The 27,270-nt window shown below is 40.6% G+C and overlaps 1 protein-coding gene across 1 annotated transcript in view; it reads right to left on the reverse strand.

Annotated features, from left to right (window-relative positions):
- NRXN3 (neurexin 3) overlaps window positions 1-27,270 on the reverse strand; it is a 1,822,863-nt gene that overhangs the window by 1,585,322 nt on the left and 210,271 nt on the right. Inside the window, exon 6 of the mRNA XM_044924683.2 lies at window positions 17,144-17,161. Coding sequence (XP_044780618.2) covers window positions 17,144-17,161 — 18 coding nt within the window. The remainder of the gene's footprint in view (window positions 1-17,143; window positions 17,162-27,270) is intronic.

The raw sequence follows: 27,270 nt of genomic DNA on the forward strand, positions 1-27,270 counted from the left end.
CTGGAGAGGGGAACTAAGTAACTGGTACTCATATCTCTCTGTATTATTTCTTACAACTGCATATGATAGACAATTATCTCAAAATAAGAAGCTTAATTTTAAAGATTGGGGGAAGAAGTACCATATATTCTCTGATTATTTCCTGGTTAGGTCTTTTCCCTGGAACCTTCTAGATGTAAAGTCAGCCTTGTTCCAATTTACAAGTCATTATCACTAAATCACAATCTTCTCCGTTCTAGCAGATTAATGAAAAGTCTAGGGCTCTGAAAAGCAGAACTTTTTCTCTTCTAACTTATTACCAGGCCTCAGATTCTCAAAGATAAAACAAATTGAATCTCCTCTCCTTTTACCCACTTTATGGTACTCTAGGAATTACAATTATTCTTTCAATAAATAAAATTGCTTTAATATTCAGCCTCACTCTTCCCAGGAGTAAATAGTTCCTTTCTTATTAGTTCAAATCCTAATGGGGTACCACATTTAGCAAAATATTATTCTTTTATACTATTTGATACACTTTTGGTCTGAAGAATGAGATCATATCTAAAATACACCAAACCAGGGACTTCCCTGACCACCCAGTGGTTAAGACTCCATGCTTGCATTGTAGGGGCCACAGGTTTAATCTCCAGTCAAGGAACTAAGATCCTACATGTCTCAAAGCACAGCCTAAAATTAAGATAAAATACGCCCAACCAACTTTTGAACTCTTAATTCTGGCATGAAATACTTTCATTGAACTTCTCTAGATTGAAAGTCTTCTTGCTATAATCCACTACTGGAGATGACCATGTGTGCCAGATTGATCCTTGTTTCTAAAATGAAGAGACTATGAAAGGTTATAATAGTAGGGACTCTCCTAGCAGTCCAGTGCTTAAGACTCTGTACTTCCATGGCAGGGCTCATAGGTTCAATCCCTGGTTGGGGAAGTGATCCCATATGCTTCGAGGTGCAGCTCCTCCCCCCCAAAAAAATAGATAATAATAGTAGAAATCCAAAATAATACTAAAGATAATGATAATAATAAATTAATAATCAGATCAGATCAGTCGCTCAGTTGTGTCCAACGCTTTGCGACCCCATGAATCGCAGCATGCCAGGCCTCCCTGTCCATCACCAACTCCCGGAGTTCACTCAGACTTACGTCCATCAAGTCAGTGATGTCATCCAGCCATCTCATCCTCTGTCGTCCCCTTCTCCTCCTGCCCCCAATCCCTCCCAGCATCAGAGTCTTTTCCAATGAGTCAACGCTTCGCATGAGGTGGCCAAAGTACTGGAGTTTCAGCCTTAGCATCATTCCTTCCAAAGAAATCCCAGGGCTGATCTCCTTCAGAATGCACTGGTTGGATCTCCTTGCAGTCCAAGGGACTCTCAAGAGTATTCTCCAACACCACAGTTCAAAAGCATCAATTCTTCGGCACTCAGCTTTCTTCACAGTCCAACTCTCACATCCATACATGACCACAGGAAAAACCATAGCCTTGACTAGACGGACCTTTGTTGGCAAAGTAATGTCTCTGCTTTTGAATATGCTATCTAGGTTGGTCATAACTTTCCTTCCAAGGAGTAAGCATCTTTTAATTTCATGGCTGCAACCACCATCTGCAGTGATTTTGGAGCCCAGAAAAATAAAGTCTGACACTGTTTCCACTGCTTCCCCATCTATTTCCCATGAAGTGATGGGACCAGATGCCATGATCTTCATTTTCTGAATGTAGAGCTTTAAGCCAACTTTTTCACTCTACTCTTTCACTTTCATCAAGAGGCTTTTACATTTACTGAGCACTTGTCATGTGTGAAGCATTATGTTAAGCAATTTATATCATCTCACTTAAACCTCATCAAACCACATTCCAAAATGGTAGATGCTATTATCATCCATATACTATAGGCTCATTTCGGCTTACAGAGTTGAACTAACCTTCCCAAGGACACAGCCAGGCCATGGGAAAACATAGATTCAAATCTAGACCTTCTGACCCTAAAGCCCACAATCTTAACAGCTACTGTAGTGTTTAAGCTTCTTTCAAGATCTAAGAGTTTGATAAGTCCCTTCTGTCAAAAATATCACGGGATGGAATTCCAACACTGGGTGATGGGTTAGTCTGATCAACTCTTAGGGTTTATGATGTCTGAGGAGTGTGCCTGCATTGTAATAAGAGTGGATGGCAGAGTTAAGAGTATCTACATACCATTGAGCACAGATATTCAACAAAATAAAACCTCTGTCTACATCGCCACCCTGGAGCTCTGGATAACTATGCTCAGTCTCTACTGCATTTCTTAATATGTTAATAACTTTCAGCCAGTGACTTTCTGTAAGACCAAAATTCTCTTGAAAGATGATTGTCAAACCATCTCTCTCCCTAGTGGGTCTCTGCAACACTTTTATTCCAATTCCCATTCTCATTGGTCTCTCTTTCCCTCTTTACCTTCATTCTTTCCTTGTTCTTGGCTTCCCTGTCTCCCTGATTTCTGCCCTTCAGCAGAGGAGAAGTCACATCCCTATGTAATCCTTGCCCAGTTTAAAACAAGGACATGTCTTGAGGCTGAAGAAACCACATCCTGTCCTTCCATTCTGAGATGGTGAAAAATAATATTTAAAACAAAATTTTAGTTCTTGGTACTTGTGAAAATAATTATTTCAGCACAAAGCTGCACCGACATTTTTTTTTTCTTTACAACATGCTGAGACTATACCAAAAATAAAATGTGACCTTAAAAAAACATACTTTTTATTCTCTTTTTAATTTTCTTTCTCGGCTCCATGTGGATGCATGCTCACACATACACTTACATGCACGTGTGCACACACAACTTTTTAGGCATTCCCGTCAGCCTCTCAGGGACCTCTGACCAGTTACAGCAATCCACAGCACACTGCTGAGTGCATAAAAGCTCATTCAAGACCACACAGAGAAAACTAGCATTTCCCACTGAGACAAGCCAGAGTTTCAAAACTGTCAGAAAAATAAACAATCAAGAGACTTGTGTGCCTTTGCTATGGGGTCTGTGTGCAGATATCACTATTCAGTTTTTAAAAATCCATGGAAGTCTCACTTTATCATCCTTCAAGCACTTCATGAGTGCCTGCCCATACCTGCCCCAGAGAAGGGTCACAAAGGATCTCATAGATATACCCACACACTTGAAGACTTAACCTTCCAAGAGACCCTTTTTGCCTTTCATGAGTCCATACTTCTTGTTCCTTCCATCAAAGGAGGAACTCTCCTATCTTGAGCTCTTAGCTAATCCACACATAAAGTCAACTTCTGCATCCCAGAGCAAATGGAGAAAGAATGTGATGAGATCATGAAAGCTGTGGATTATCTAAAAGACTCACTTCATTGGCTATGAAATGATCTTTCAAGCAGTCAAGTTATGTGGTTGCATTATTTTGCTTAGGTTATCACTGTAAACTGATACCTCCCCCAACCCCACCCCTCCCCTGCAAAAGAAGTCTCTAAAATTGTAGGACGAAGTCAGATTGGGAAGAAATGTTTGCTATCAAAACAGCAATAAAGCTAATGCAAAGAACAACTGCAGACAGAGTATCAGCTCTATCATTCTCACTTAAAGAAGTAAAGGCAGATATAAAACATATTGGAGCATATGGCCAAAGTCTGGCTTGGAATCTGTATCATGTCCCAAGAAGTGGGTCTAAACCTTGTGGCACTAGTTTTCCATCGATTTCCTATCCCAAGCCTTTCAGACCTGAGGGCCAGAGAGCAAGTATTTTAGGTTCTGCAGTTCCTTAAAATCTCTGTCAAATCTATTCAACTCTGCCATTGTGGTGCAAAAAAATACATACACAATGAAATGCACACAAATAAATGTGCCTGTGTGCCAATAAAACTTTATTTGCAAAAAACAGGTGGTGGACACATAAGGATTATGTACCATTGTTTAACAACCCTTGCTTTAGATGCTTATTGATTAAGCCCAATGGTCACTTACATTTTTTTTTAATTTTATTTTATTTTTAAACTTTACATAATTGTATTAGTTTTGCCAAATATCAAAATGAATCTGCCACAGGTATATATGTGTTCCCCATCCTGAACCCTCCTTATTGATTAAGCCCAATGGTCACTTACATTTTTTAAAAGAGGATTTATGATGTCCTACCAATTGTTTGTATGCCGGTCAGGAAGCAACAGTTAGAACTGGACATGAAACAACCAACTGGTTCCAAATAGGAAAAGGAGTACGTCAAGGCTGAATACTGTCAGCCTGCTTATTTAACGTATATGCAGAGTACTTCATGAGAAATGCTGGACTGGAAGAAACACAAATTGGAATCAAGATTGCCGGGAGAAATATCAATAACCTCAGATATGCAGATGACACCACCCTTATGGCAGAAAGTGAAGAGGAACTCAAAAGCCTCTTGATGAAAGTGAAAGTGGAGAGTGAAAAAGTTGGCTTAAAGCTCAACATTCAGAAAACGAAGATCATGGCATCCGGTCCCATCACTTCATGGGAAATACATGGGGAAACAGTGGAAACAGTGTCAGACTTTATTTTTCTGGGCTCCAAAATCACTGCAGATGGTGACTGCAGCCATGAAATTAAAAGATGCTTACTCCTTGGAAGGAAAGTTATGACCAACCTAGATAGCATATTCAAAAGCAGAGACATTACTTTGCCAACAAAGTTTCGTCTAGTCAAGGCTATGGTTTTTCCTGTGGTCATGTATGGATGTGAGAGTTGGACTGTGAAGAAAGCTAAGCACCAAAGAATTGATGCTTTTGAACTGTGGTGTTGGAGAATACTCTTGAGAGTCCCTTGGACTGCAAGGAGATCCAACCAGTGCATTCTGAAGGAGATCAGCCCTGGGATTTCTTTGGAAGGAATGATGCTAAAGCTGAAACTGCAGTACTTTGGCCACCTCATGCGAAGCGTTGACTCATTGGAAAAGACTCTGATGCTGGGAGGGATTGGGGGCAGGAGGAGAAGGGGACGACAGAGGATGAGATGGCTGGATGGCATCACTGACTCGATGGACGTGAGTCTGAGTGAACTCCGGGAGTTGGTGATGGACAGGGAGGCCTGGCATGCTGCGATTCATGGGGTCGCAAAGAGTCGGACACGACTGAGTGACTGAACTGACTGACCAATTGTTAGTCTAAACACTAAAGCTATAACACCTGGAACAATGTAAAGCTGGAACAAGCATTGCTAGAAAATTATTGAGCACAGTAGAGAGCCTAGTATATATGAAAATTTATGCAATACAGAAACCCACAAATAAGTAAGGAATAAGATGAATTACTTAATAAATTGTTCTGGGAAAGTTTGCAATTTGAAAACCAAAAAGAAGTAATTTGGTTTAGTACTCTACCGCCAACATAAATTCCATAAAGATTAAAAAGTTAAATCACAAAAAGACAGAGAGGATGCAAAGGTATGTTTATCTCATCTTTGAATCAGGAAAGTCTTTCTGAACACAGAAAAAGCAATTGGAGAAATCATAAAAGGAGAAAAATCAATAGTTTTTACTAAATAAGAAAACACATATTTCTGCTCCCTCAAAGAACATCATAAAATTAAGAAATAAAATTGAAAGAAAAAAGTGTTTGCCACAAGTATGTATTTATAATACCAATTACAATGTTGGTAACAAATTGGTTTCATGTTTGTGCCTAATGCAGATTCACTACAGCTTTGTGGGCTCTGTTTCACTGTGGCTTGTGTATACCCCAAAAGCCAAAGTTCAGTCAAAAGAGCCCTATGCTTGGAGTCAGACACCCAAGGCGTAAATCTTGGCTCAGTCCCTTACTAGCTAGGTGATTTCAGGTACATTATTTAAATCAGAGCTTCAGTTTCTTCCACTGCAAAATAAATGCAGTACCCACCACACCTAGTCAATTATTCAAAGAGGTCATATATAAGAGTATCTGGTTCTGGGCTGACACATGTATCAGTAGAGATCAGCGGAATTTCCCTTTGGAAGGTATAGAATGAACTCTGGTTGGAGAATCCATTATATTTTGATGAGGAAAGAGAATGTTGCAAGCATCAGGTTGAAAAGTCTTAGAAACCTTCTACTTCACGCAAACTGCTTAACTATCAACTGACCTAAGAACACAGTTCTGGCTATAATACCCATGGCTTGACTGCTTCTCACTCAACTGGCCAAATAATTTATATCTGCAACAAAATACCTAAGACTATTTTATAAACATTTACACCATAAAAAAGTAGGGAGCGGCTCACCAGCACTCCCCACATCACTGATTAAGAGCCCTTGTTGGGCAAAGATCTTCTGAGAGTAGGCAGAAGATGGAGGGATGTGAGTAGAAGATGGCAAGAGTTTTCTGGCAAAGAATTGCCCAGGAACTCTTTGTTCATAGACTGATTGCCTTCACTCCCAGGAGAGAAGCCATGTTTCGGCCAGGAGCACCAGTCCCCGCAAGCAATCAGTCACGCTGCCAAGTCATGAAAGCAAGGCTTTATGGTTGGCCAATCACATCCATAACTTGAGATCCTCTAAAGAACTCCATGAGGAATGAAGAGCAGGTATTATCAAGCCCTTTATGGAAAAGAGAAGAGATTACAAGAGGCTAAGTCATTTACTTAAGGTCATTTCAAGGTCAGGTGGGGTCTTCTAGCTGAATATTTTTTCCCATTAGGTAATGAAGATCATCTTTCCCATAAACCTCACTCCTAGCCAAGATCATCTTTCCCATAAACCTCACTCCTAGCATAATTTAAAAAGTTCATGAAATAAATAATTTGGTATGGCTTTTTTGATGAGGATGAAAGACACCCTCCGGGGCTTCCCTAGTAGCTCAGAAGGTAAAGAATCTGCCCGCAATGCAGGACACAGTCTCCAAACTAAGTATATCATTATTTCCTTTAGTATTAAGTTAGCACTTAAAGAAGAAAATGCCATTTATTGACATTTATTATACATAAAGTACTGCATTGGTATAGGGATCTAGGGGTAAACATGGCAGAAAACCTCAAAAACAAGATAAAATATTAACATAATCTAGTCCTTACAGCTAAGAGGTACAGCAAGCATAGCACGTTCTTTAGAGTACGAAGTCCAAGATTCAAGCTCTGTCTCTGCCACTGCTAGCTTTGTTGTACTAGCCACTTATATATTCTAGCCTCTAGTATGTTCACCCATAAAATGAGAATAGCTACTTCCAACTTGCAGGTAAGTGAAGAGTACATGTACATAAGACAAACACACAAACGAGTTCTATAAGCAAACGTAAGGCATTGTCAGAAACATGTTAGGCAGAAACACGAGATCAACATGAAAAAGTCCCATGGAAAACTACAATGTGAATTCCAATTCCTTATGAGATGCTCTAGGCTACGTTTCGGAGAAGGCAATGGCACCCCAACTCCAGTACTCTTGCCTGGAAAACCCCATGGGCGGAGGAGCCTGGTAGGCTGCAGTCCATGGGGTCGCAAAGAGTCGGACATGACTGAGTGACTTCCCTTTCACTTTTCACTTTCATGCATTGGAGAAGGAAATGGCAACCCACTCCAGTGTTCTTGCCTGGAGAATCCCAGGGACGGGGGAGCCTGGTGGGCTGCTGTCTATGGGGTCGCACAGAGTCAGACACGACTGAAGCGACTTAGCAGCAGCAGCAGGCTACATTTTCCCACCTTGCTTTGCCTCCCTCCACCCACAGCCACAAAGAGCCAGTATCATAGGAGCCAGAATGAAGCCAATTGCCCGTAACTATCTGGTGCTGGGTTTGAAGCAATGACCACTGAAATCATGAAACGACTTTGGAAAGCAAATTTTAGAATTGATTTTCCTTTGCCTTTGTCTATCTGCTTTTAAATTACAGCAAGAGGAAGAGGAAGAAAAAGATACTTTTAAGAAAAAACACTCAATTAACTCTGAAAATCAAAAATAATAAACTGAACATAGATCTGTCTGACTACTGCACCATTTCTGTCTGCCCCTATCTATCTATCCATCTGTTATCCTCCCATCTCTCTTAAGGAGACAGTCAGATACTGAAAATGGGACTTTTCACATTTTTACTGGTGCAGTTAAACCTAATTACCTTAAAATGCCTTATAGAGGAGAAAAAAGAATAAAATGCAGAGGAGTTTTCTTCGGTTGCTCTTCCCCTTCCTTGATTTCCACAGGATTTCAAGTCAAGGTGTGTTTTAAGGATTGTGGCAGATAATTCTGAGGGCTTATTCTTGACCTTGAGATCTCATGGCATTTATCAAGCGCTCCTGGTGCATGTCATTTAGCCAAGACTATGGTAACTAGCGGAGAAGGCAATGGCACCCCATTCCAGTACTCTTGCCTGGAAAATCCCATGGATGGAGGAGCCTGGTAGGCTGTAGTCCGTGGGGTCGCTAAGAGTCGGACACGACTGAGCGACTTCCTTTTCACTTTTCACTTTCATGCATTGGAGAAGGAAATGGCAACTCACTGCAGTGTTCTTGCCTGGAGAATCCCAGGGGCGGGGGAGCCTGGTGGGCTTCTGTCTATGGGGTCACACAGAGTCAGACACGACTGAAGCGACTTAGCAGCAGCAGCAGCAGCATGGTAACTGGAAGTGACGAAGAGTGTGTCCTGCCTTCTAGGCCTTAAAAGACAGCCTAGGACACGGTACCAGGAAATAAGGAGATTGATTCTTAAATCTCTAAGCTGAATCTGCCACTGATCCAAACATCTGCATGGAGCTTACATTAGAATCCAAAACAAAGTATCTTTTCCATATGGAATGACCCCCAGCCACCTCATACACAGAACAGTTTCCAATCACTGGGTCTTCTGTCCCTGGAGGAAATGAGGTGCATTCATCATATGAAGGGGTAAGAGGGCTTCTATTATAAGTTCAGGAAATGTGGGTCCTTAAATTTATAATCTGTCCTGGCTCATTGAGTTTAAAGTCAATAAAATGCTATTTTTAAACACTATTAATTTCAATTTTTGTGCTGACTTAATAATCTTTTAATTAACTTAATTACTTTTGAATGAAAATGTGTTCATTTTTAATAACTTTTTCATGATTAGGAGTTACGTACACATGTGCTGCCTAATGTTCAGAAAATACAGAGAAGTTAAAAAAAAATTAACTTGCCCTTCACTCCATTATCCAAAAGTATCCCCTATTAGCATTTTGTTTTCTATCTTTTGCTCCTTTTATGTGTATGTGTGAGTAAAACTATATGGTATATGTAAAATATGGTGTTTTTTAGGGGGAAGTTCTTGTGTTACTTGAATCACAGTTCTGCTAAGTTCTTTAGCAGATTCCTCTAATCAGTGATACAGTAACAATTGGCTAATAAATAGTGACAAACATAAAAATGTAGGGACTTCCACAAGATTTTATTTCCCTGGTTTAAATTTTCTGAAAATGAAAGAAAATCAAGTTTAATCAAACTACCTAAATTGCTAAATGCTAAACCAAGATAACCAGCCTTTAAATCTACCTCTCTAAGAATGGTTACTGACAAATAAGGTAAATTTAGTGGCACTCTAAATCCTGGAATTAGTGAATATCCAAAGGTTACATTTGAAAGAGATCCAAGCAATTGCAAAATTCAGTGGTTTTCAAATGCTGCTCCAGGGAACCCTGGAGGACCCTCAAAGTACTCCAGGAGCTACCAAGCATTGGGAGGGCAGTGGCAGGGCAGGGGGAGAGAGGATGGAGAACGGGGAGGCTGAGCATAGTTCCCTCTTTCCACCCTCAACCCTCCTCCAACCAGAGCAGGTCTACTTTTGCATGATCTACATCTTAGGTATCTAAATAAGGTTTCACCTGATACAACTGATCAACTGTTTAAGAAATAAAAGTTGGAAAATGCTGATGTGGTACAGAACTCTCATGTTACAGATAAGTAAAATGAGGGTCAGGAATATGAAATTACTTCCCACAGTCACATACCTAATTAATATCAGAGCTTAGCCGATATTTGTCATCTGGGGAGGTAGGTCTCCAATATTCTGTCCCCTTCCCATCTTGGAGGAAACCCCTGTTGAGTACAGTAGGCTATGAAAGTAGAGTTGAGAATCCCCACCCCCACTCTTTTTTCATGCTCAAGCAGCCAAGGCCTGAACACAGACAAGACGGTCTTCACCCAGTTCTGAGTCTCGAGCAAAATGATTCTCAAATATACGCAAAGACACAGAGGTCTGCTCCTAGTCTCTCAAAGCCTCCTTGGTTCATTCAATGCCTCCTCTTCTAGGCACCCAGTGATTCTGCCCTCTTCCAGTAAATCAGTGCTTGGTTTTCCGACAGACACCATTTCCAGACACACAGAACATGTGCTAGGACCCAGAGCCCTTTCCTGCTAACCCACTTCTCTTTCCTCTGCATCACAGAGGAATCACTGTGTTTAACCACTTGGCACTTTGCCATGTAGATCCCATGTAACCATTATTTTTCCATTGGGAAAAATGTATCCCTACTCAGAGAGACTCCTCATTGGGGAATATTTTAAATCAAGATATAAAAACTGTTCTAAATGGGAAGCTGGATAAAGGCAAGGATTAACATTTGCTGAGTACCTACTATGCTCCAGTATCCTTTTCTACCCTATCTACCTCTGGCAAATAGATAATACAACCTATTTTTACTGGTGAGGCAAATTAATCCCAAAGAGTAAGTAATTCATCAGTTTCAGAGTCAGGAGGAGAACTCTAACAGCTACTGACCTCAAAGTGGAGAGACTGAAGTTCATATGTCTTATCGGATTTTATTTTCATTGCAGATAAGATTTGTCCCCTAACACAGGTTATTACACATACTGTGGAGATCTTATCAAGGACCCCCAAAAGTTCTATACTCAGGTCTTCTCAGATCAAGTCATTCTGTTTATTTTAAATTAGATTAGATAAAAGGTAAGTCAGATAGCTAGATATAATTAGATAGATAAATATGAGAAAAACAGAATGATTTATTCTCCAGGTATTTCTCTACACTGGTTTTAGACCACATGGTTTTTTGGGGCTTTTTTTTAGGTACCACAGGGTGCTTTATGCTGTGCAGGAGGCTTAACCCTGGGGCCCCCTTGCCCCAACAGCTAACTACATTTCCCATTACTCATGTTCACCGTGTTTTCCATAACTAAATGAGCATGGCCAGAGGAGACTGTGAACAAACCTTGGCAGAGCGGTTGATGAAGCAAAGACACCACGCCAAAAGTGGCCTCCAGTCCCTCCCAGTTTGCTCCAAACACAGATGTCTACTGTCAGATATACCAGACACCTCAGGGCAGAGCATGGCCTCTGATTCACATGGAGGAGGGTTATCCAGGACAGAGTCTGGCACATGGTACCCTTTGCTGGGAGAAATTTGATTAATCATTCTCATTACCTTTCAATTCCGTGCACCTGAGCTCATTCATACTCTGCCCAGAACCAGCAGTGTTTAAATGGCACATGAACACCCAGATTAACTATGATAAGCAAATGCAGAGATGGGCCCCCCTGCTCCTGCAGTTCCCTCTTAGGTTAGAGATCTTGTAGCACCTCATCAAACACTCCGATCCAAACTAACTGACCTGGGTTCAATCCCTGAGTTGGGAAGACCCCCTGGAGAAGGGAAAGGCTATCCATTCCCATATTCTGGCCTGGAGAATTCCATGGACTGTATAGTCCATGGGGTCACAAAGAGTCAGACAGAACTGAGCGACTTTCACTTTCACAAACTAACCAGTTCTAGGAGACAATGTCTCCTTAGGTATTCCAAACAGTTATTTAAGAATTCTGGGCACAAATTAGAGAGAAGCGGGGTGAACACAGACCTCCTCAGAACTAAGAATTTCATTACTGAGAAAATATACCATTAACCATGACTACAACTCTTTGCGACCCTATGGACCATAGCCTGCCAGGCTCCTCTGTGCATGGGATTATCCAGGCAAGAATACGAGAGTGGGTTGCCATGCCCTCTTCAAGGGGATCTTCCCGACCCAGGGATCAAACCTGCATCTCCTGTATTCCAGGCAGATTTTTTTTATCACTGAGCAACCTGGGAAGCCCAACCATGACCATACACCAAAAGAAAATGGACCACAAGGGTCTGCAAGGCAAGCAATGTCCACTACTTTAAAATATGCATATTGTACATTTAGCCATTTCTCCTTGACTCTCCTAACTATTTATTTACACATATTTCAAGTTCTTCCAAGGGTTAACCACAACCTCAAGACTTCCTAACACTGACTTGTAAACCTTATAAAGCTAGATCTTACATGGCTTGGTCTCACTGCAATATTACAATTAAAGATATTGATTTTTAAAGCCTTAGTTTAAAAATTAAACCAACTAAAGCAATGGTTAATTTCTTTCCTGAAGTTTTTGAAAACAAGAAAGATCCCTCAATACATCACAATATATATCACTAACAAAACCCCTCTTTTCCTATCTACTTGCATCATGTTCCATGGGTGTTCTGGAATCTTTCTATCCACCAGTCCACAAATCTCCTCTCCCATTTCAGCATACCCAACATTCTTCTTTATTCCTCTCTCTGCCCTCATTCACTTATTATGTAAATCAAAAAGCACAAAATAGTACTGAGCAGGCAATATTGGGTCTGAAAACATGTTGTGACTGCCTGCCGGTAATTTTCTAATTCATTATTAGTTGCATGGCTGTTCTTATTGCATATTTCATATCGGCTGAGTTGCAGTAGATTGTGTTTTTTTAAGAAGTGATTCATTTCTTCTAAGTTGTCAAATGTACATGTGTGAGGTTAATTTATAGTATCCCCTTATTATCCTTTGTTACCTAGTATCATGCATATTTCATATCGGCTGAGTTGCAGTAGATTGTGTTTTTTTAAGAAGTGATTCATTTCTTCTAAGTTGTCAAATGTACATGTGTGAGGTTAATTTATAGTATCCCCTTATTATCCTTTGTTACCTAGTATCTATAATGATATCTTATATTTCATTTTTTTAATTGTATTTTATTTATTTATCTTTGGCTGTGCTGGGCTCTTTGCTGTGTGGGCTTTCCTCTAGTTGCTAACTCTGTGGATGTGGTGGCTTCTCTTGTTAGGGAGCATGAACCCTAGGGTGCTTGAGCTTCAGCATTTGCAGCACTCGGGCTCAGTAGGTGTGGTTCCCAGGCTCAAACGCTGTGGCACACAGGCTTTGTTGCTCTGTAGCATGTGGGATCTTCCAAGATCAGGGACTGAATCTGAGTCTCCAGCATTGGCAGGCAGATTCTTTACCACTGAGCCACCAGAGAGGACCCTATTTCATTATTGATATTAGTAATTCATGTCTTCATTTTTTCTTCATCAGCCAAGCTAGAGGCTTGTCAATTTTCTTGATCTTCTCACAGAACCATTTTTCACTGAATTTTCTAAATTATATTTTCTGATTTTAATTTCATTGATTTTTATTTTATCTTTCCTTTCCTTATTTTATTTTGCACTTTGCTTTATAGATTCTTTGAGTGTGAGCTCATATTATTAACCTGAGACTTTTTCTCTTTCCTAACACATGCAATTCATTCTATAAATGTGCCTCTCAGTATTACTTTGTCTGTGTCCTACAAATTTTGTTATATTTTAATTTCCATTCAGTTTAACATATTATTTGATTCCTTAAAACCTCTTCTTTAACTCATGGGTTAGTTAGAAGAATTTTGGTTACTTTACAAGTATTTGGAGGATTTCCTGTTACCTTTTTGTTCAGTTCAGTTCAGTTCAGTTCAGTCGCTCAGTCGTGTCTGACTCTTTGCTACCCCATGAATTGCAGCATGTCAGGCCTCCCTGTCCATCACCATCTCCCGGAGTTAACTCAAACTCACATCCATCGAGTCGGTGATGCCATCCAGCCATCTTATCCTCTGTCGTCCCCTTCTCCTCCTGCCCCCAAGCCCTCCTAGCATCAGAGTCTTTTCCAATGAGTCAACGCTTCGCATGAGGTGGCCAAAGTACTGGAGTTTCAGCTTCAGCATCAGTCCTTCCAAAGAACACCCAGGACTGGTCTCCTTTAGAATGGACTGAATGGATCTCCTTGAAGTCCAAGGGACTCTCAAGAGTCTTCTCCAACACCACAATTCAAAAGCATCAATTCTTCGGTGCTCTAATTTGATTCCACTTTGGTCAGTCACACATACTCTATATGATCTAAATTCTTTAAAATCCATTGAGGTGTGTTCTATGTCCCAGTCTCTCGTAGTATATGTTCTATGAACTCTTGAAAACAACTGTGTGAAAGCCATGTCTATTCCACTACTGTTGGGCTAAGTGTTCTGTAAACGTCAAATAGATCCTCTTAGTTGATGATGTTGTTGAGTTCTTCTATATTGTTATGGACTAAATTGTGTCCCCTCCTACCAAAATCCTTGTGTCGAAGCCTTAACCCACAATGTGACTGTATTTGGAAATAGGGCTTTTAAAGAGGTAATTAAGGTTAACAGAGGTCACAGGGGTAGGGCCCTAATCCAGTACGATGGATAATCTTATTAAGAAGGATATCTTATTAAGAAGAGGAAGGGACATTAGAGACGTGTGCACACACAGAGGATACGGTGAGAGGGCAGCCCTCTGCAAGCCAGTAAGACAGGCCTCAGGAGAAACCAAACCTCATGACACCTTAGTCTCTGACTTCTTGCCTCCAGAACTGGGAGAAAATAAGTTTCTGTTGTTTAAGTCACCCAGTCCATTATATTTTGTTATGGCAGCCCTAGCAGATTAATACATATATTCTTGATTTCCTTCCAGTTGTCTCCAAATATAACTGGATTTGTGAATTTTTTCTTTGCAGTCTTACAAGTTTTCATTTCACGTATTTGGCAGTTCTGTTGTTTGGTGCATTGACCTTTAGGATTGCTATATATTATTATTGCATTGACTCCTCTTTTATCATTAAATAATGTCCCACTTTGTCCTCTGTAACAATCTTTGTGCTGAAGACTAATTTACCTCATATGAATATAGCTACTCCTACTTTCTTTAGATTAATGTTGGTATGATATATCTTTTCCCATCATTTTATTTTCATCCTGCCTTTATTATTATACTGAAAGTGAGTTTCTTTATACATATAGATAGCATATAATTGGGCCATGTTTTTAATCCATCCTGCCAGTATATTTTTTAATTAGTACATTTAGACCAGTTACATTCATTTACATTGAATGCAATTATTGACCTATTAAGTCTTGTCTATCATTTTACTTTCCATTCCTTTTCATTTCTCTGTTTCCTTTTTCCTGCTTTTCTGATTATTTGGACACTATTTTAGGATGGTATTCTGATTTACCTATAGTATTTTGGAGTATCTCTCTTTGGGTAGCTTTTTTAGTGGTTGAGCTAGGTATTACACTAAATATATCTAACATCACAAACCTGACCTTCCTTTACCCTCCTCTATTTATTACATAATTGTCTTAAATATTTCTCTGCTATTTGACTAGAAGAGAGCAGTTACTCACAAAATTATTTCTGTCTTGTTCAGGTTCTCTTTTCCTATTTGGAGGCTAAATAACATAGACTTTTCTTGGGGCTCTTTTATCCATTGGTGTTTCTAGTTTTTCATCTTCTTTAGCTACAAATCTGGAATACAGGAGGAAAAAAGGAAATCGAAATAACCCACCATGGTGTGTGTATTTCCTTGGGTCCCAGGTCCTTAGCATGTCCCCCATTTTCTTTCTACCTTTCAGAGTCTTTTTACAATTATATATAATACTCAGTTATGACAAACCTAGACAGCATATTAAAAAGCAGAGACATTACTTTCCCCCAAAAAGGTCTATATAGTCAAAGCTATGGTTTTTCCAGTAGTCATGTATGGATGTGAGAGTTGAACTATAAAGAAGGCTGAGCACCAAAGAAATGATGCTTTGAACTTTGGTGTTGGACCCTTGAGGGTCCTTTGGACTGCAAGGAGATCCAACCAGTCAATCCTAAAGGAAATATTCACTGGAATATTCTGAATATTCCTTGGAAGGACTGACGTTGAAGCTGAAACTCCAATACTTTGGCCACCTGATTGTGAAGTGCTGACTCATTGGAAAAGACCCTGAGGCTGGGAAAGATTGAAGGTAGGAGGAGAAGGGGACAACAGAGGCTGCGATGGTTGGATGGTATCACTGACTCAATGGACATGAGTTCGATCAAGTTCTGGGAGTTGGTGAAGGACAGGGAAGCCTGACGTGCTGCAGTCCATGGGGTTGCAAAGAATTTGACATGACAGAGTGACTGAACAACAACAAAAATAATACCCAATTAAGTTACACTTGGTAGATAGAACAGTGACAAGTATTCTATCCCATTTTCCTGGAAGTGTAAGTTCCTATGGCAATGTTTTTAAAACTGGAAAATCTCATATAAAAAACAGATCTATACTATTCTTGAAAAACTGGAACATATGGCAATACCAAGTTCATATTATACATTCCAACAATGTTCTAGAAGCTGACCTGTTTATTTAGGATATGTCATGATGGCAACCATGCCTCTTCATTGCATTACACCCAACCTGCATGACTCATTTATGTTACCCTTAGCCTCTATAAGAATTTGAGTTTACAACCTCCAATGCTGGCTACCTGGCTAAGCATACACATTTTACTCCTGTCACTCTAATTCTTTCTCTCTCTTCAGCCTTTCGATTCTGTATCACAAAACTCCTAAAAAAAAATGATCTGGAAGAGTTGATATTATCCTCAGGAGAATACATACATGTGTTTATGTACATGGATATAAGTGTCTGAGGAGGAGGCGAGAAGTTGAACAGGCAGAAAGGAGAATTTCAATGAGATGGAATCATGCCAGTTTAGCTTTAAGTAATACAGAAAATTCTCCAAGATAGGCTTCAATAGTATGTGAACCGAGAAATTCCACATGTTCAAGCTGGATTTAGAAAAGGCAGAGGAACCAGAGATCAAACTGCCAACATCTGTTGGATCATAGAAAAAGCAAGAGTATTCCAGAAAAGCATCTACTTCTTCTTCATTGACTACACTAAAGCCTTTGACTGTGTGGCTCACAATAAACTGGAAAATTCTTCAAGAGATGGGGATACCAGACCACCTGACCTGCCTCCTGAGAAATCTGTATACAGGTAAAGAAGCAACAGTTAGAATTGGACATGAAACAACAGACTGGTTCCAAATTGGGAAAGGAATATACATCAAAGCTGTATATTGTCATCCTGCTTATTTAATTTATATGCAGAGTACATCATGTGAAATGCCAGGCTGGATGAAGCACAAGCTGGAATCAAGACTGCCAGGAGAAATATCAATAACCTTGGATATGCAGATGACAACACCCTTATGGCAGAAAGCAAAGAGGAACTAAAGAGCCTCTTGATGAGAGTAAAAGAGGAGAGTGAAAAAGCTGGCTTAAAACTCAACATTCAAAAAACTAAGATCATGGTATCCGTTCCCATCACTTCATGGCAAATAGATGAGGAAACAATGGAAACAGTGACAGACTCTATTTTCTTGGGCTCCAAAATAACTGCAGTTGGTGACCACAGTATTGAAATTAAAAGACACGTGCTCCTTCTAAGAAAAACTATAACCAACCTAGACAGCATATTAAAATGCAGAGACATTACTTTGCCAACAAAGGTCCGTCTAGTCAAAGCTATGGTTTTCCAATAGTCATGTATGGATGTGAGAGTTGGACTATAAAGAAAGCTGAGTGCCAACAATTGATGCTTTTGAACTGTGGTGTTGGAGAAGACTCTTGAGAGTCCCTTGGACTGCAAGGAGATCCAACCAGTCAGTCAATTGGAGCATCAGTCCCTCCAATTCAGTGGAGGGACTGATGCTGAAGCTGAAACTCCAATACTTTGGCCACCTGGTGCAAAGAACTGAATCATTTGAAAAGACCGTGATGCTGGGAACAATTGAAGGCAGGAGGAGAAGGGGACAACAGAGGATGAGATGGTCAGATGGCATCACCAAACTGATGGACTTGAGTCTGAGCAAGCTCCGGGAGTTGGTGATGGACAGGGAGGCCTGGCGTGCTGCAGTCCATGGGATCACAGAGTCAGACATGACTGAGCAACTGAACTGAACTGTCAGTCATGGCAAGAGGGGAAAGTCGTGAAAGTGCATCCATTAGTAACTTTTTTCATTTCATTCCCACCTCAGGGCCTTTGGAATTGCTCTTTCCCCACCTGGAACATCCTTCTTCAAGACTACTGCACATATATTGTCTTGCACTCGTGTCTCAGGTCAAACGTCACTTACTTAGAGAGAGCTTTCCTGACTACCCTATCTATTTTAAAATAGCCCTTTTCCATTGTCAAAACTGTCTATACTTTACTGAATTTTTCTTTACAGCACTTAACATTGCCCTGAAAATATTATAAATTTATTTCCTTTTTTTTTAATTGCCCATATCTTTGAAGATGGAGACCTTGACTGTCTTATTCTTCATTATATCATCAGTTCCTGGCACATAATAGGAGCTAAATAGGCATGTAATGAATGGATGAACCATGTCTTGAAACATCTTAATGGGAAGACTGATAAATCAGAAAGTGTTTGGAATAGGGTGGTGAAATGTTTATAACCATAAAATGGCTGAACAACTGAAGGATATGAGATTGAAATGATGAAATGATCATTGAAAGATGATGAAATGGTGAAAGATGAAATGATCACTCTCTTCAAATATATAACGTTCTGTTTACTGGGAGAGAGAGTAGATAAACATATCCCAGGCTGTTTCAAATGGCACCCCTGCAGTCACCTTGTAAAGAGACAAATTTGCCCCCACAGTGAAGACTTTTCTAAAAACTAAAAATTCTTCAACAGGGAAGTATAGCGAGTTCCCAATTACTAAAATAGGTTAAGCTATACTAGGTACCATCTTAAGGGTCAGTTGTAAAACAAATTCCAACTCTTTTATTTTGACTGGGTAACTTACAAAGCCCCTCCACCTCCACAATTTTAAGATGTTTTAAGGGCCATAAAGTTGGGTTCTCACTTTTCACAACTCCAGGAGATACAACAGACAATATTGCTGAGTTTAGAGGTTTAGTTTAAGAACGTTAACCACAGAGAGTTTGGGAAACAATGTAAACCAATGAAAAGATTTAAGTCTCTCCCAGGATAAAATAGGAAATAATTGATTTTTGCTTGAGTGTGTTACAGTTAAAACTCGACAACAAGTTAGATTTCTTTAGAAACCAGGATGGGTAACATTCTATAATTAATAAAAATATTTACCCTATATAATTTTGAGTTGTAAATGATTAGTATGTTTAAGGCTATTTTTTCAGATAGTTTGACTTTGATTTGGGCAACTACTAATTGGTGGTAAATGTAATTATAGACCATATCTCAAATAAGTATCTTATAATCTTATACTAGTTGTAGTACAGTATTTACAGAATTTGTTTTTTAGTCAGCAAGGATTTTTAACGCATAAAAATAATTATGGACTCTGTCATATGGCATATTTAAAAGAACAATATAGATAAGACTTAACTATAAACTTCTAGGTATAATTTGATATGCTCTTACTCACTTTAACAACCACTGATTAATGATGCTTTCCTGTTTTAAGCAATAAACAAAATTCATATCAAAGATTACCTTGGACCAAAGCCTCCTTAGGTACATAAACACTTTGGGCTCAACCTCCAGCACTTTTGAAGTTGTTTCTCTAACCTGGTATGTGATCAAAGAATCCAAGGTCTTCATATCTAATATTTAAGTATTATTTTGTAATTCTAATGCCCACTGTAATTAAATATGTATCAATATGTGGGAAGCCTTAGGACTCACTAGAGATCTATCCTTCACCACCCCATTTTCATACTTACTTGGAGTTCAAACCATCCATGTTTTATTTTTCAAGCCAATCACAGGAGCTTGGTAACTCACATTCTTAACACTGACTAAATAGCCAAAAGAATTTTTTTTTAAATATTGCAATTATTATTCTGGCAGCTCTAGTTAGCAGTTTCCTTCAGTTCAAAACTAAAAGCCTACAACATATAGTTCTTTTCTTTCTATAGAAATAATACAGTAAAGGTGGGTGATGAGTTCTCCCACCTTCCTCATCAATTCCATTTCAGTGGTTCTGCCAGGAATGCAGGAGGGCTTCCTCTTCTTTGCAGATGGCACCAGCTACCCTCCTTCAGCTTGCGTTTCCATCACACCACGGCTGCCCACTCCCACTCCCTCACACCCAGGAGTCCTTCCTTTGCTGTTGCAGCACCACATTCAAGGAAGACCGAATACTTTTTAAACCCTGTTTCATCCAGGAGATATACATAATACGAGTGCTGTCTCCATCAACAGCTGTCAACTCGCAGGCATCAAGATACACAGCCACATGGCTTTGTCCCTGGTTTACAGATTTCCAGTGAGTGGGTATACATTTAAAACACAGCTGTTTTGCATTTAAGCTAACTCCACACTGATGGAATATCTGCTCATCAGCTCAAAAAGAGGACATTAAGGACCAAGCAAAAGACAGTTCCTTTCCGAGGGCTGCTGCCCTGGTCTCTGTGCTTCCTCTGTGGCACCGGCTTCACGGCTAACCGCCCTAAGGCTGCTGCTCTCTAAGCAGCACCTTCCCCATCTCAGCCCTCCTGCTCCCACACCCCTCTGACAACCATTGTCCCCTCGGATCTCAGAAAAACACCCATCTCCACCGTGAAGGCTTCCTTTTCCTTTGCACTTAGCATCCCTGACCTCTAATATACTTGGGATACTGCAGATGTTAAAGTTCAGGGTTGAAACAGGACAAGGTTATCTGGGTCTTGAGTCTGCACACCAGTTTAGACACTTCCTTTTCAGGAAGCCCAGAGCCATGGTGATGCCATGAATATTTGATAAGAGTCTTAGGTGCGTTAACCGAGAACTGATTCATTATTCTACCTAAGCTTCCTGCCCTAATCTTTCCTACTTGCCTCCTCTAATGTCTTCTGCATTATGATACATGGCCATTTATTTTTTATAACACAGATGTTTTATCTAATTTTATTCAAGAGCAAGAGAACTCTTTATTGAGGGAAAAAAAGCAGAAATAAATATTTGAGTACCTACTATGTGTGAGTAGCTAGGCATAATGTTTTAAATATACCTTATCATATCCTTAATTTTTAGATGATATCAAAGAACTCTAACAAACATGTATGGCACCAATATCCTGCAAGTGATAAAACCAGAAATGAAATCTAGGACCATCTGACTTTAAGAACATATGCTTTCCTCTATGCCACATTCTCTCACATTGTTCTGCAATTCTGTGGAGTGCAATTATGTCACTGTGTGTACGTCACGGTATTAATTAAGAGATAGACTCCAAAGGCAGAATGCCTATTCATCACCACCCATGACTTTAGGCCAGGCACCCAGTGGGCTTATATTTCTTGTCAAATGAAGAATAATACCAGTGTCCATTATCTACGGTTTCAACGAGTATCAAACGTGTTACGTTAACATAATTATAGCTTAGAATAATACCTTACATATACTAAGCACTATGTAAGTATTAGTTATTTTTGTAAATCTAACTTCCCAGATGGAGTATAAACTCTCCAGGTATCAATCAACCAATTCAATTCAGTCGCTCAGTCGTGTCCGACTCTTTAGGGTAACCTAAATTATGCCTTTACACTGGTATCAAAAGTAGCAACTCTGTAATAGGCTGGATTAATTTTTCTGTTGACTGATGCTCTTTCTATTGTTTACAGCACAATGTGGAAGGAGCTTTGTCTATCTACACCTTTACCTCACGTTTGTAAGCATGGCTCCCAAAGTTTGCAGTCAGGTCCAGTCTTAGACTTCTATCAGGAATCAAGATGGACCCGTGATTCTCTCCCCATTACTTTCCTCTTCCTGTATGTAAGTTATAGACTTTAAGTTTAGGATGATGATTGATGTGGCTCAGAGTATAAGAATGGTGGAAAGCTGAGATCTGTTCATCACTCTTTCCTTTGCTCATTTATTCACAAGACACATTTTTCATTAGGCACTGAGATAGGTACCAGGGAAAACTCAGAGTCCAGAGGTGAGTAGAGATGAGGAAAGCAAAAAATCACAACACAGTGTGGTAAGAGCTATAACGAATGGAATAAAAGCTGCAACAGCCACTTAACCATTTCAGGGAAAGCATCCAAAGGAGGGGACATTTGAGCGACATCTGGAAGGACGAGGAAGCAGCTATAAACCAGAGAGGTAAAGAAGGGGGGAACCTTCCACGTAGTACACAAAAAGGGTACCAGTGAAGTCAGAGTAGAATCAGCAAGTTCTATGTGGCACTGCCTGACTTTACACCACTCTCATGACATGAGTATCCTGGATGGTGTCAAGAGGTGTGACAGGAAAACTAAATTTAGAGTCCAGATCATTATGCTGGGATGACTGGAAAAAGGAAGGATTGCAGACATGGACATTGAAGACCCAAGAAAGACGGTCAGGATAATAGCATGATCTCAGCCTTGGCACTGTGGATGGAGAGGTAGGAATAGCTGTAAGAGATCCTCAGAAAGTAGCATTGGCTGGATTGGTGACAAACGAGTATTAAGGGGAAGAAAGATGACCCCAAGTACCTTAATTTGCTTATGATATATTTAACATGACTTTAATGTTACACACATTTAAAGTCACAGGGTGACTTTCTTTTTTTTAAACATGATAGTAAGGACAGAGACTTCCTTTCCAATTCTCACTTAAATTTGCTTATTGAAATTATTGAGCTTTATTCTGTTAACAATGTCATTGTATTCTGCTTAACATCTTTCTTCTTTGAACTACTCCCATAACATTACCAGTTACACTTAACTAGACCCTACACCAAAGTGAAGACACCTTCTCTAACAGAAGCTATATAAGCTTATAAACTTTGACTTGAGTCAAAAAAATTTAGCTTCCCAAACACACTGCTCTGTCTCAGACTCTGAGTCAAAGTACTGTCAATAAACATCTGTTAAAATACAAACATCCCACCTTGGGCACTTTACTTTATAAACTAACTCAAAAAACAGAGAGCAGACTAGGAGGACATATTTTGAAGGAACACACAGAAAGGGTTCACTGGCATAATTAGAAATCAGAAACTGTCCAAAGCAGCAGAACCAAGAGAGGACACGTAAGGAGGATAAAAGGGTAAGAACAGCAAGTATACACCAGATACTAGGAATTCTAAAAGTGGGAAAGGGAGGCCACATATAAAGAAGTCTAGTCTAGCTGGATCCGGAAGACTGCCTTCACACATACAATGACAGCATCTTTCTTTCATAAACCTTTATTGACAAAGCACTACTACATCTGCTAGTTAGTTCCACCGCTTAATAGCTGTGTCAGGAGAAGGCAATGGCACCCCACTCCAGTACTCTTGCCTGGAAACTCCCATGGACGGAGGAGCCTGGTGGGCTGCAGTCCATGGGGTTGCGAAGAGTCGGACACGACTCCACAACTTCACTTTCACTTTTCACTTTCATGCATTGGAAAAGGAAATGGCAACCCACTCCAGTGTTCTTGCCTGGAGAATCCCAGGGACAGGGGAGCCTGGTGGGTTGCTGTCCATGGGGTCACACAGAGTCGGATACGACTGAAGCGACTTAGCAGCAACAGCAGCAGCAGCATGTCAAACACAGGGTTTAAACTCTCCGTGCCTTGGTTTTCTCATCTACAAAGCAGGGAGGGATGAAGAGAATTCATTTCACAGTGTAATAAGCTGAGATGCACAGAAGATTAAGTGACTGATCCCTAGATTCTAGTCCCTAGAACCTGCAGAACTAGGGCTGGAGTCAGGCTGTTCTGACTCCCAATTCAGTGAGTATTTCTGCTTACCTAGAGGGCTGGTCCAACCTAGGAGACCAGCATGTAATCCCAGGTAAAGAGTCATTTGTAGAACATGAACAAATCACATTCACTCTGTGGCCCTGCCCCAGTTTGTAGCACAACTAGTTCTAGTGGTCAGGATGTCATCTCTCATGACCATATTTTAAGTCTTTCTTAGGACCTCGAAAGAGGGCTTCCCTGGTGGCTCAGTGGTAAAGAATCTGACTGCAATGCAGGGGACCCAGTTTCAGTCCCTGGGTCAGGAAGATCCCCTAGAGAAAGGAATGGCTACCCACTCTAGTATTCTTGCCTGGAGAATCCCAGGAACAGAGGAGCCTGGAAGGCTATAGTCCATGGGGTCACAAAGAGACGGACAGGACTGAGCAACTAACACTTTCACTTTAGGACCCCAAAACCTCAGAAATCTGTTCTCGGGTTGAGGAACTCATAACAGTTCAGTTAAGTCACTCAGTCGTATCTGACTCTTTGTGACCCCATGGACTGCAGCACGCCAGGACTCCCTGTCCATCACCAAACTCCCAGAGTTTACTCAAACTCATGTCCATTGAGTCAGTGATGCCATCCAACCATTTCATCCCCTTTTCCTCCCACCTTCAATCTTTCCCAGCATCAGGGTCTTTTCAAATGAGTCAGTTCTTTGTATCAGGCAGCCAAAGTATTGGAGTTTCAGCTTCAACATCAGTCCTTCCAATGAATATTCAAGACTGATTTCCTTTAGGATAGACTGGTTGGATCTCCTTGCAGCCCAAGGGACTCTCAAGAGTCTTCTCCAACACCACAGTTCAAAAGCATCAATTTTTCACCACTCAAGTTTTCTATATAATCCAACTCTCACATCCATACATGACTACTGGAAAAACCATAGCTTTGACTAGATGGACCTTTGTTGGCAAAGTAATGTCTCTGCTTTTTAATACACTGTCTAGGTTGGTCATAAGCAGATGACCATATCCATAGCATTTTCACGTCCCACTTTAGGAAGCATGCGAATGTTTAACTTAGGTCCTTCTGGTCATAAACTGGGGCTGGGCTCGCAATATCCCCCTGCTTGCACCCTAGGAGCTGCTGTAGTTTCCAGATTGTTTTCTAAGTACTCTCGAATTTTTCCCATGTAAAACATGTTTCATTTGCCTGTCCAATTATAAAATCCCCAAGCAATCCCAATAGGATAAGGGATAAGGAAGGCTGCTGCTGCTGCTAAGTCGCTTCAGTCGTGTCCGACTCTGTGCGACCCCATAGACGGCAACCTACCAGACTCCCCCGTCCCTGGGATTCTCCAGGTAAGAACACTGGAGTGGGTTGCCATTTCCTTCTCCAATGCATGAAAGTGAAAAGTGAAAGTGAAGTCGCTCAGTAGTGTCCGACCCTCAGCAACCCCATGGGCTGCAGCCCACCAGGCTCCTCCGTCCATGGGATTTTCCAGGCAAGAGTACTGGAGTGGGGTGCCATTGCCTTCTAACAATTTAGTAAAAAGACTAAATAATGGCATTTTAAGTGGTAATTTTCTTACTTTCCCATAGCTAAATCTGCCAAAGGGCTACCTAGTAAAATTTCTGGAGCACCAGCTTCAATGACTAGATAGGAGAGGCTTGTAATTAGCAAGTCAATTGTTTGTAAGAAATAGGTACTTAAAGACCTTTTACAGTCATTCCCAGACTTTGGTTGAAAACTTAGTCTTAGGGATAAAGGAAATATTTGTCCTTAGTGTTGCAATAAGTACCCACCTTTCCCAACAGCTTTGTTTTACTTTATCCATTTGCATTTTAATCCAGACCTTGGAAGAAAACCACTGAGGGGCAAAAGTAAGCTTCAATTTAGGGAAAACAAAATAGAAATCAGGACCAGAATCCGAAAAATACCAAGAAGTTCCAAATGCAAAGCTGCTACCTTATTTCTTTCTGGTTTCAAAGTTAAACCCTTACCTAAAGCTTGGTTTCAGTTGAACCCAGTCCTTTCTGCTCGGGTCTGTTTCTCCTGAGAGATAAAGGCACACATCACATACAGGGTCCGCACAGAGTGGCGGTGGTGGTGATCTAGTCGCTAAGTCACGTCCAACTCCTGTGACCCCTTGGACTGTAGCCTTCAGGGCTCCTCTGTCCATGGCGTCAACTACAAATTGGCACTTACCAAGAGCACTGCCAATGACTGAACAACAAAGGCATTGCCATCTGCCTCTACAGAGAGTGAACCCCATGCGCTATAGCTGTTGACCCTCAACAACCCCCGAGGGAGTTCAGGGTGGAGTGAGGCGTTCTGTGCTCCAGGGAATCTGGTGGGACAGACCTTTAGATAGTTGGAGGTTTTTAGGAACAGATTTTATGATCTGGATCCTTGCATCTCCTCTATCTAGAGAAGCACTAAATCCCTTCATGATGACATCAGATTCTCATGACTAGCAAAAAGCCTTTTATAAAATGAGCACTTTCTGGTACTGAACTCCCCCTTCACAAAACCTTATATATTGACTTTCCCCCACAGCCGCTTTGGAGCAGTCTCTCAGAGCTATCTGAGATGCTGCCTCCTGGGCTGCAGTCCTCATCTTGCCCCAAATAAAACTTAACTCACAACTCTCAAGTTGTACATCTTTTTTCAGTCAACAATGGGATTCCCCAGGTAGGAAAACTGGAGCACCGAGTAGCTGACGTCCAAATAAAAGACTCTTGACTGTGAATTGTAAGCACAATCTGTATTACTGGACGATGGGAATGAAGTAACTAGAAGAATGTGGTAGTAAGGACTGAGCCTCATCTTCCTTCAAAGGATGGAGAGTGATTTACTGATTGATGTTTTTTTTTAGCCCATGGAAGTCAGCACCTTTCAGAAGTTAAGGCAGGTCTCAGAACACTATCAACTAAGCAAAAGAGAGCTGGGACACCGCCTCTGTATTTTTGAGATATGAGTATTTTTTTAAGTATACCTGGTTCTGCCAACTGCCCAGAAGTACACAGTAGCAATATAAAGAAACGTGCTGGTTAGTATTTAGGGTACAAAAGTTTTCAGCACATTTTTTTTCCAGCACTTTAACTAAAGGAGCTGAAATTGTCTAGTCAGAGAGCATCAGCCGTTAAGAGTCCGACAGCAGCAGAGAGTCCACTGGGTTGTTTGAAGAGCTGCTCTTACTGCTCTAGGGAACCTCTTACTCAGAGGACTGTGGAGGGGCAAGAGACAACTTTGATTGTGGACCCTAAATAACGGGTTGTCAAGCTGAGGAACTCATCCTGTGTCTTTCTAAGCTTGAGCCCATGTAGGGGAAAAAAAAAAAAAAAAGGACAGGAAGGAAATACACTGGATGTTACCAGTTTTCCCCCCACCCCACACACACAGTATCCATATTTTCAATAATAGGTAGGCATTAATCTAAACTTTTTTGTGTGAAATATGCACTTTATTTAAAAAACAAAATCCTAAGCATGTCAATGACTTGATAACCAGCTAGGCAGCAAAAGAAGAGAAAAGTTCTTTCAGACACAACTTGTTCTGGCAAATCATTAGCCCAGGACCTGCATAGTGTCCCGGTCTTCCTAATG

This window comes from Bubalus bubalis, chromosome 11, assembly GCF_019923935.1.
Source record: "Bubalus bubalis isolate 160015118507 breed Murrah chromosome 11, NDDB_SH_1, whole genome shotgun sequence".
NCBI classification, from domain to species: domain Eukaryota; kingdom Metazoa; phylum Chordata; class Mammalia; order Artiodactyla; family Bovidae; genus Bubalus; species Bubalus bubalis.